Here is a 10,901-nt window from a genome sequence, read left to right as displayed (position 1 = left end):
TCACTAAATGCCTTTGTTTTGGACTCATTATTTCTTCTAACGAGCTAAAGATAAAAGCATACACATTAATGGGAGATATGTTATTATTTTGAGTAAATGTAGACGTATAGAGAACCTTTAACCTGGAAGAGCTATTTTGAGACCACATGAGTGAAAGGGGGTGCCATGGATGTTGCACTTTATGTGAACAGCTTCATCATCACATATTTCTTGGAACCAAGATCAACATGCACTCTTGTGAACATAGTGTTCAGTTGTGTCCAACTCTTCATGACTCTATGGACCATGCCATGCCAGGCCCTTCTACCCTCCACATCTCAAAGTCTATCCAAGCTCATTGTTTCCATGATCCCATCTATCTATCTAATCCTCTGCCATCACCTTTTCTTTTTGCCTTTAGTCTTTCTCATATGTACACATAGACATATATAATGATGACACAAGGAATGGAAACTTAACAGAAAGCCACAGTGTCACTATCCTTTGCCTTCTAGTCTTTGTATACTTTCTCCACTCTGCCCTCTACAACCTGACAAGCATTCCTCATTCATGCCACAAAATGTATGACATCACAAAAATGTTCTAGCACCCTTTGCTGAACTGTGAGGCAGCCTGGTAGACTGTGCCACTTATTACATGTGTGGTTTTAAGTAAGTCATTCAACCCCTGGACCTGAGGTCCATCATTTATAAGATGAGGGAATTGGACTAAATAACCTTTCCAGCTCTAAATCTAACACCAAGCTTTCTCACCACTAAATACCATCTTAGTCTCCATTTCTTCCACTTTTCCTATACTTCTCCCTTTTCTGTTCTCTAAGAAATACCTAAACAGAAATGCTAGCACAATAATTTATTTCTTTGTCAAAAACCTTCTTCTCTCAGGTTCACAGCATCACAATTACCTGATCTAAATTAGTGGTGTTGAAGATATTTTCATGAGTTTTCACAGCTAAAGAATTCATCACCTGGTGACCAACCTATTGGTAATGAGCACCTTCATAATTAGCTAGGTAGGTCTTCAACAGTGGGCCCAGTCTGTCACTGGGACCTTATTAAAAGCCTTTCCAGCTTGGTAAAAAACCTGCCAGAGCTTGTACTCCTCTGGCAAAGACATCAAGGACTCAGTGTTACCAACTTCTTTAAACATTAAAACGCTAACTACCTTGTCAGTAACTACTTTTACCTTTACTATAAGTAGTATCTTGTGAATTATTAAAAATAAATATTTATTAGATGAAATGTTTCTCATTATCTCAATTGTTTTACCAAATGTTCCTTAAAACTAAAACTCTGCACTTTTTTGCTTGGAGAACAACAGGTATAAAGTAGCCAAACTTAACAATGTCCAATTCTGGCTCACTATTTTTTAAGTATTTCATTGGTCCAAATATTAGATACACTCTCTTCTCCATCCTACCCTCATCCCCAAATCTGGCTTGTATAAATTCGAATGTCTTCTTAGCACCACAGACACAGTTTAAGCTTTGTTGGTCTTAAAGAAATAGAAGCAACTATAGCACCAGTCTTTTTTCTGATCCCTACATCCCACACTCATGTAATCTGTGTTCTTTGTCCCTGTGTCTGGTACAGCAAAATAAATGAGCTACATACCTCCCCCTTAATCACCGGGACTTCTTGTCTTCCCTTAGAAGTCCATTGGCAAAGTCCATCAACTAACTCCTTCCTTAATCCTCTCCACTTCCCCAAAGCCTGCTGCTTTAGGGTACAAAGTTGATTCAATGTCATTGAGTGAAAGAATAAATGGGAATAAAGGATCCCAAATAGTTTAATGGAGTAACCAAGCTTTGAAACTGAAGGAAGTGGGAAAGAAGGAAAATAAGTCTTTGAAAGTGACCCATTAGGGTTATCCTCCTTAAATTAAAAGGGAAGGGGGCCAATGCAACTCTAAAGTCTTGGTATCTAATATGGATTGGTTGTAGGGAGTGATTATTTTCCAGTATCATATGTAAAATGATCCATTTTAGGTGTGTGGCCTATATTCACATTAGTACAGTAAATGTCATTACATTGACCTTCCTTCTAAGATCTTTCTTTGATCATTTTTTTTTACCATCTTTGACATCTATGGCATGTATGCTACAGGGGAAAAAAACACAACAAAATTTGTGTCTTAGAAATATTTGTAAGATATTTTAAAATATCAATTGGACAACTCTTTTCAAGAACTACATTGCCACAACCACAAGGTCTTCATAGACAAAAGATGCTCCAGCCTGTGACCTCTTTGACTCTTTAAAATAGCTTAAAAAGAAAATTCTAGACAGCATCAGGAGTGCTGTACAAAAGTGAAATACTGCAAGCAAAAATCTATATAAATTGAAGGAATAGCATTAACCTTGTTGTTTGCAAGTTAGGACAGTTAAAATGCCTTAAATGGAACTTTTTTTCACTTTTCCTATGATTGCCATCCTTACAGAAAGTTTCTTTTACCAATAAAGGGTTTCATTGAAGTATTGAGATCATGACTTGCCCAGGGACACACAGTCAGTATGTGTCTGATGGGACTTGAATTAGGTCTTTCCCATTTTTTGGCCAGCTCTCCATATCTATTCTGTCATGGGAACTTAGTATGCTTAAAATGCATTGGGGTAAGAAGAGGCAAAACTGCTAAAACAAACAATAGTGTTCATCAATCTGAAGGATGTCAGGATAAATAAACAAAACATAACTTTTAGAAAATTTAATATGCTATAATAGGAAGTTGCACAGTACTTCATTCCTTTTAGAAGACTGCTACATCTGGACTTAAAAAACTGTGTCCTGGTATTTCAGTATGATACCTAACACAATGAGGGTGTTGAATAATAAATGGCTAATGAATTTCCATGAGTACTTTTGTTTGGACACTCAAGGCAGAACTGTACATTGAACAATAACAGCCAGTTACAAAAGCTGGAATAATAATATAAATACTTCCCTATAAGTGTGACCCTGGGGGCCTAACTATATGTTCCTTCCCTAAACCCACCTCTTAAAATTTGTGGCCTCCTGCCAACTGAGTAGCCAGAAAAATAGGCAATGAAAAGGGACCCATGTAACTGCTTAGGAAATCCCTGTCCTCAGTAATGAGCTGCTACTGAAATGTTTTTGTTCTTGGAGGAAAGGTACCAGGATATTATAATTTCAGATTCTCTAATGAATTTGTGTAATGATTCGAAAGTGATGTCTTTTCAGCTGTAACTCTGAAAGGCAGAGACTATCTTGACAAACATAACACTAAATGAAGAATAACTTTATATAGCAAAGGTCTCCAACTTTTTTTGTTAGTAAGAGCTACTTTCTGTTCCTCTAGAGCCTTGAAATCAAGGAAGGGTAAGGTAGTATGTGTGTGTACATATTGGGGGTGAGAGTGGAAGAGCAATGATGAATAAATGCCATTATTTATGGAGCACCTTTAGAACACTGAGCAATGGCTTAGGAATGCCATGATAAATAGATATAAAAGGAATATACTTAAAATTTAAATAAAGAAGTCATATTACGGCTGAAATTTGGACAAGAAGTTGTCTATAGGAAATAATGAAAATTAACATTCATAAACTGAAAACTTAAAATATTTTACTGTGATCTGAAAAGTATCAATATATGAAAATATTGATGCTTGGGTTGTCCCATGCAATTTAAGTGCCAATTCAAGCATATTTGTAAAATCCAAATACCCCATCACTTATAGGTACTAATACCAGAAGCTTAATTTCATACAACAAATATTTATAAATATTATCAACCCTAATCAGGACCTTAATTAACAAATTTTCTACTTATTCCACAGAGTGCTTTGGCTGTCTTGAAGCATATCACTTGGACCCCAGAAATATGAGTTCAGATTCTGACCCTGCTATTTACTATGGCCAAATTTTCCATCAAATCGGGATATTAATACTGCCCAATACCTACTTCACAGGTTTGCTGTGTGAATCTAAAAGCAACATATTTGTGCTATTATTATTTATTGTTATTCCAAGTTCAGGCTGCCAGAAGTCTCTGTCCTTTTACTACCTGTGTGACCTTGGGTGGGTCCCTTTTCACTCCCAGGCCTCAGTTTCCTCTCCTGTAAAATTGGGGGGGGGGGTGTTGGACTAGAGGTCTTCTAAGCCACTTTTCAGGTCTAAATATAATGATGCAAATGTGCCGAGTGTTAATACCCGCACTGAGATGTGGCACCCCTGCCAGCACTAGAGCCATGTGGCTCTTGGCTCTCAGAGGTACTGGCAGCAGAACTGTCCATCAGTGGCTCGGGCAGCCATGACTAGTACCAAAGAAGGAGACATCCTGACTGCCCTCCAGCGGGCAGCAGAGGGGCTCTGCCCTTGCATCGGCCTTCGCCCATTTAGCGTCGAACTCAGCCAGGCGCGGAGCTGGGGGTTTGCGGCGGCGGTCCTCCCCTAGCCCGCCCGGTGCGCTGCAGAGTCGGGAAGGCAGGTGCACAGGAGCCGGCTGTCGGCGTGCGCGTGCGCATGCTGCCGGAGGAGGGGAAGGGCCAGAGGTGAGGTTTCCCCTCCCAGTCTCACCAGCACAGCCTTTCAGGGGATGCTAGCCTCCCGGTGAAGACCACTCCTAGGAAAGCGGTTCCAGCCTAGCGGGCACCGAAGGAAGGTGTACATGTGAGTATGTATGTGAGCATGAACGCATGCATGTCTGTCTGTGTGTGTGGAAGGTGCGGGGAGGAGAGGGTACAGGGGAAGCTGGGGCTCGCGCTAGCGCTCGCGTTCCCCCCCCCCCCCATACCCACCCTGCGCGCCCCACCCGCTCCGGAGATCCTCGCGGCGGAGGGGCTCGCACCGGTTTGTCGGTGCCTGTCACCTGACTCTGTCGGAGGAACCAAAGCTGAGGTGGGGGCGGGGGGATGGGGACGCTGCCGGGGAGAGCCAGAGAGACGCGGCGGCGGCGGCAGCGGCAGTGGAGGAGGCGGTGGCGGCGGCGGGGAGCGGCGGGCTGGTACATGCTGCACCCCTGGGAGGGCGGGCTGGGGGCCTTGGGCGGCGAGGAGCCATAGGGAGAGAAGGAGGAGGGACAGCGCTGCGGGTGAGCTCAGGGGGGCATCTCTCCCCACGAGACACCCGCCTGCTCTCTACCCACCCGCCGGCTTCCTTCCTTCCTTCCGCCCCGAGGCCACGGACGGCCGACGGACCAACTGGCAGGCAGGCGGGCGGGCAGACAGACAGACCGACAGGCGGGCGGGCACGTTGTCTCTCCCCCGCTGCCCGAGGGAGCGGCAGAGCGGTGGCAGCTGCAGCGCCGCCCTGGGGAGTGGGGGCGGGGACGAGTAACGGACTCGTGCGGCTGTCTGTCTGCACGGCCGCCGTCGGCACGCCGCCCTCACCCGGCTCTCCTCTCTCTTTCCGCTGCTCGGGCTGTGCCACCCTCGTCTTGCCTTGCCGTGCCGTGCCGCGCCTCTCTAGGGGGGCTCCCTCGGAGGCGATTATCCTTCCCCAGAGAGAGGCGGACGCGGAGTGACAGGTCCGCCTCCCGCCGCAGGCTCGGGTGCGGTGCTGCACCCCCACCTCCCAAGGGCCTGGTGCCCCTGCCCACCCTTGGGGAGCGGAGGGGTGGGAGCGGCAGGGGACCAGGAGGATCCTCGGCACCCGCACCCGGGAAGGGTGAGCCGCATCGAGCCTTCCCACCCCTCCTCCCCAGGGCGGGCCCCCTGCAGTGAGCACTGAGAGGGCTGCGGTGGGAGGTGGGGGGGGAAGGCAGGGTCGGGGCATAAAGGGGACCAGGAAAGGGGTACCGGAGGGAGGGATTAAGGATGTGGAAAACGGTAGCGGCCGTGCGCTGGGAAGGGGGAGAGAGGGCATAATATGGCGCAATGCAACGATAATCTCCGGCTCAGAGGAGATGGGGAGAGGAAGATCCCATTGCTGCTGCTGCAGCAGCAGCAGCAGCAGCCGAGGCAGCATCAAGGGAGGGGGAGGGCAGGGCGATGAAGGTTGGGTATCCGATCCAGTTTGTCTCCATAGCCTCTTGGGAATGGGGGGGGGGGAGGGAGTAAGGGCATGCTGCTGCAGCAGTGAGGAGGTTGCCTTGTGGGCACAGTGCCCAGGGAATAACCCCGAAACCTGAAGGGTCTAGTGTGGAATAAGGTCGTCTGGTTGAGGAGGAAAATTGGTGATTGACAAGAGGGTGGAGAACGCTGGGATGGTGGGGAAGCAAAAACAGGAGAGGGGTAAGTTGCAGAATAGAGAAGCCCGAGATTAGCGCATCCATAATGAATTCATTTTCTGTGGGTGCATCTCAGGCTGATGGGTTGTAGGTTCATCCGCATCTTTACAACCTCTAGTGCTGCTGATACTGAGATTCTGGGACAGTGGACAGGGCGAAGAGGGGGAGGCCCTTGTTGCCCAAAGACAGGAACCCTGGGCTAATGAGGGGGCCATCTATCTCCTCTTTCTTGTAGAAGAGGAGGCAGTAGAAGCAAACAGCCGAAGATGTCGGGGCAAACGCTCACGGATCGAATCGCAGCTGCTCAGTACAGCGTGACTGGCTCTGCTGTAGCGAGGGCCGTCTGCAAAGCAACCACTCATGAAGTAATGGGGCCCAAGAAAAAGCACCTGGACTGTAAGCATCTCTTTATATAAGTGGGACATGCGCATGCCAAAGACACTCCAGAGCCTAAGCAGAGGCTGTCTAGGCTTACTATCAATAATGCTGCAGCATTTAGTATTCCCAGCTGTGGAAATCTTTTAAAGTCTGCTGTAGCAGTGTCTTTGAGTGAATTTTTTTACTTCCCATATCCTTTCAGTTTTATTTTTCTTCCTTTTGGTCTTCATTTTCTGTACTAAGGTTAGGTTATAGTATAGGCTTAGTGTAGAAAACCAAAGTCTAATGTGAGTTATTGAGAGATTAGAGACTCAAGCTTCACTGCTTTCTTACGATTTTAGTTGTGAGGTTTTTATTATTGCTGACTAGTTCAAGAAATTCTGGGGTTGTACAATCACAACTCAGAAAGAAAAGATGAACACCGCCACTTGGCTTTAAATGCATTTTAGACAGGTTTTGATTTTGGTTGGTTTGTTTTTTGTTTTTTTGGTATTTTCAGTGTGTGTGTGTGTGTGTGTGTGTGTGTGTCATTCTGAGAGCCTAGTTGGCTTTTGTGACTAAACATTGAAAATGAATTCTGCAGCTGTTAATAGAAATAATTCATTTTGCTATAGAGGAACCTCTTGTAGATTATATTTTGTGATCTAAAATGGAAGTTTTCCTAGGATTTTGGAGTGATATGTATTCTATTTTTCATATTTGTTATCTTATGGGAAATATTTTAGAATCATTCTAAATAACTACTGCTGAAATGATATAACATTTTTGTTGAATCAGTTAATGTAGTAAATAATTCCTTTAATTGGAGGAACAATATGGAAATAATCTCAAAAGAAGGCTTACCGGGGTAACTGTGTAAGCAGTGATTTTTGGGAAAGAAGCTACTCAATTAATATTTTGCAAAATTGCCTTTTTTTCTCTGCTGGACCCAGTCAGAGCGTTCAGTGGTAACTTGTTGCCGTGTACAAATTCTTGCCTTTGCCAAGTTTTATCAACAATCTGATCCCAACTTTCCATCATCATTTTGAAAGGCTGGTACTTGGTGGTCAGGAATTGCACTATCAGGAACTGCACTTATTTGGATTCTGTTTCTGCTCCCCTGGAAGGAATTGCTATTCTCACACACTGGTATTAGCATTTACCTTAGACCCAGTAGGAGCATAAGCACAAACTGAAAAGAATTTCCAGTAGTCAAAAGAGAAGAATGTTTTAAGGTATTTCCATTGCTCTGGCCTTATAATATTAAATAATTTTCCCTTTTAGATTTATCTGAGGGCTATAAACTCCTCAATCTTTTTTAATAATGCTTTGTAATATATATATATGTATATTTATATATATTTACTGCACACTTTATGGTATAAGCAACACAATATGGATGGGGCTATCTAGTATATGATATTAAATAATAATTGAGAATTATAAATTAATAAATTAGTTATTTTGCTGCCTACATAATGAAAACTATGGACTTATTTATTGTCCTTTTTACCTGATAAATTAACCCATATGTGTGACTCATGGACCATAAAAGGAATGTATCTCCCTTTTAATGCTTTTAATAAAAAATTTTATATTGGAAATTGTAAAATTTATACTTGTAAAACATTACAAAAATACTAAATAACATGCAGAAATGTCAGGCTTAATTCAAAGAATAGTTTTCATTTCAAATGTACAAGAATTTTACCTGACAATTATGAAAGACTTATGTTTGAACTAAATAATGAAAAGAGAATGATACTTCACATAGAATTAGGGGTAGCATTGGAGTAGATATTAAAATTCATTGACCCCCTTTTTTTTAAGGAGTTATCATTTTATTTTCCTTGGGTATCTTTTTGATCTGGAAAAGTTTAGTAAAAATGATGCAGACTGAGAACATTCTTTCCATTGTTTTCAAAAATAACTGATGAATGGAATGGTTTAGAGGTGTGTAGCTTCAAATACTATGTGTGATTTTTTTAATAAAGGAAATAATAGCATTTGATTTTTGCTTTGGTTGCTTCTGGACATTATCAGTAATCTTTATTAAATTAGTTTACATTGTTAACCTTAACTACCTAATCTTCTCATTTACAGGGTATTTTTATGTTTATAGTCATTTTCTATGTATTCAGATTTGAAAGACATTTATTTTGCTTACAGTATACTACAGGGAAGGCAGTGTAGTAGGTGCTGGAGGTACAGAGAAAAAAGAAATAATCTCTCACTTTGAGGAACTTAAGTTCCCTATATATACAAATAAGTTAAATACTAGTTAATTTAAGGAAAGAGAGTACTAACAGCTAGGGGGACCAAGGAAGTCTTTGAGGAGGAGGTGAAACCCTGAGCTTTGTAGGAAGTTTCTGGAGTTGAAAAGGCAATGAATTCCAGGTATAGGGGGAGGTGTGGCATGGAGAAAATGTGCTATTAAGTTTAGGGAGCAGGTAGTAGTTTGATTTTGCTGGAATCCTTCTCAACATCCCCATAATATGTACAACAATGTTGACCACTCTCTTTCTGTATGCTTTCTCCTCCCAGAATTTTCATGGCACTACTCCTTTTTCAGTCTCCTTTGCTGATTTATTATACATATCACCTCCCATAATTGTGGCTGTTCACTAAGACTGTGTTCTGTGCCTCTTCTGTTCTCTCTGTACTCTCTCACATGGTGACCTCATTAGCTCCCATGGGTTTAAGTGTCATCTCAGTGCAGATGACTCCCAAATCTAGGTATCCAGTGCTAGCTCCCTCCCCTGACCTCCAGTCTGTTGTGCATTTCAAACTGGAATGTCCAAGAGGTTTTTCTAACTGTGGGAAAATATCCCAAATGTATCCGAAATTGAACTTACTATCTTTCCCTAGAACCTACCCTTCTAACAAACTTCTCTGTTGTTGTCAAGGTCACCAAAATCTTTTCAGTCACTCACTTCTGCAACTTGGGTGTCATTCTCAAGCCCTCACTTACCTTCCACCCACATATCTAATCAGTTGTCAAGCCTTATAGATTGTACCTAGCACAATTATCTCATACAACTGTATACTTTTCTCATGGTCACCACCCTGGTCCAAGCCTTCATCATGTCACACCTGAGGTATTGCAGTAGCTTCCTGATTGATCTCCCTGCCTTCAAAGCTTTCTCTTCTATTATCTCTTCTCCACATAGTTACCAAAGTAAATTTTCTAAGAGTTCAGATCCTACCATATCACTCCCCTGCTCAGTAAACTCCAATAGCTCCCTATTATCTCTAGTATCAAATAGAAGATACTCTTTTTAACTTTTACAGCCCTTTGCAATCCAGTGTTCAACCTATCTTTCTCATCTTTTTATATGTGACCTTCTTGCTCTTCTTTACCTACCATATTCACTTCCCATCCCTGGCTCTCCCTTCTGCCTGGGATGTATTCTCACTTCACCTCTGTCTCTTAGAATCCCCAGTTTCCTTCAAAACCCTGTTCAAATAACACCTACAGAAAGCCTTTGTTGATCCTCCTAAGTGACTTTTAACCCTCTCCCTCCAATTTACTGTGTGTATGTGTATATGTATGTACACATATTTTAGAGTGTAAGTATGTTTAGGGAAGGGTCTTGCTTATTTTTGTCCTTGTATCTTTACAGCCAGGCACAGTGCCTATACATAATAGTTGCTTTTAAATTGAATGGACAGTATACAGTGGGCCACAGCATGAAATGAGGCTAGAGAGTAGGGAGATGGTTAAAGTCAGACTATAGAGAGTCTTAGATACTCATTGAAGGCATTAGAATTCTGACTAAGTCAGAAATATGTGTGCAACATTCTGTCCCATAGTATTCTGACTCTGCTAAGGGGAGAGAGATATGCCTTCTAATTTATTAATAAGAAAAAACTACCTTTCACTCAGAAAAAGCACAGATGGATGAGACTAAGAAGAGATAGTCTAGAATTCTAAGATGATATAGTATTCTGAATTTATAAAACAGCTAAATTGGGGTTAGTTGATCGGTGACTTAATTTTAAAAGGACTTTTGCTATACAAAGTAAGTCACTGCAGGATTCTTTTGACCAGTAGTCTCCTATAGTGCATTTGAATTTTAATTAATCAACCAATAAGAATTTACTAAACACTTACTATGTGCCAGTTGCACTTTGTGCTGCCTATAGAGAGACAAAAAATGAAACAATTTCTGCTCTGAAAGGACTAGGATATAACTTTTCAAGAACATAGCTCTAATATAGATTGATGACCAAAGCTTAATTGTTCAATAGTAGCAACTAAGGGAATTTTAGGCATGTGATTTATGGCTATTAATATGGTATTCTATAGATTAATGGTAAATAAAATACTGTGCTTTATATGTACCTGGAATTTGGAAT

General features: G+C 42.2%; 1 protein-coding gene across 1 annotated transcript in view; it reads left to right on the top strand.

Moving 5' to 3' along the window:
* The first annotated feature begins 5,265 nt into the window (after positions 1–5,265).
* Positions 5,266–10,901, top strand: part of SNAP91 (synaptosome associated protein 91) — a 162,774-nt gene continuing 157,138 nt past the window's right edge. Inside the window, exons 1-2 of the mRNA XM_069065077.1 lie at positions 5,266–5,483; positions 6,421–6,581. Of these exons, the coding sequence (XP_068921178.1) occupies positions 6,452–6,581 (130 nt within the window). The 5' untranslated portion in view covers positions 5,266–5,483; positions 6,421–6,451. The remainder of the gene's footprint in view (positions 5,484–6,420; positions 6,582–10,901) is intronic.

This window comes from Petaurus breviceps, unplaced genomic scaffold (genome assembly GCF_028583685.1).
Source record: "Petaurus breviceps papuanus isolate PSGF00001 unplaced genomic scaffold, PetGlider_PUasm1.0 90667, whole genome shotgun sequence".
NCBI lineage: Eukaryota > Metazoa > Chordata > Mammalia > Diprotodontia > Petauridae > Petaurus > Petaurus breviceps.
Note: the sequence above shows the minus strand (reverse complement) of the source record. Positions and strands in the feature narration are given on the sequence as shown.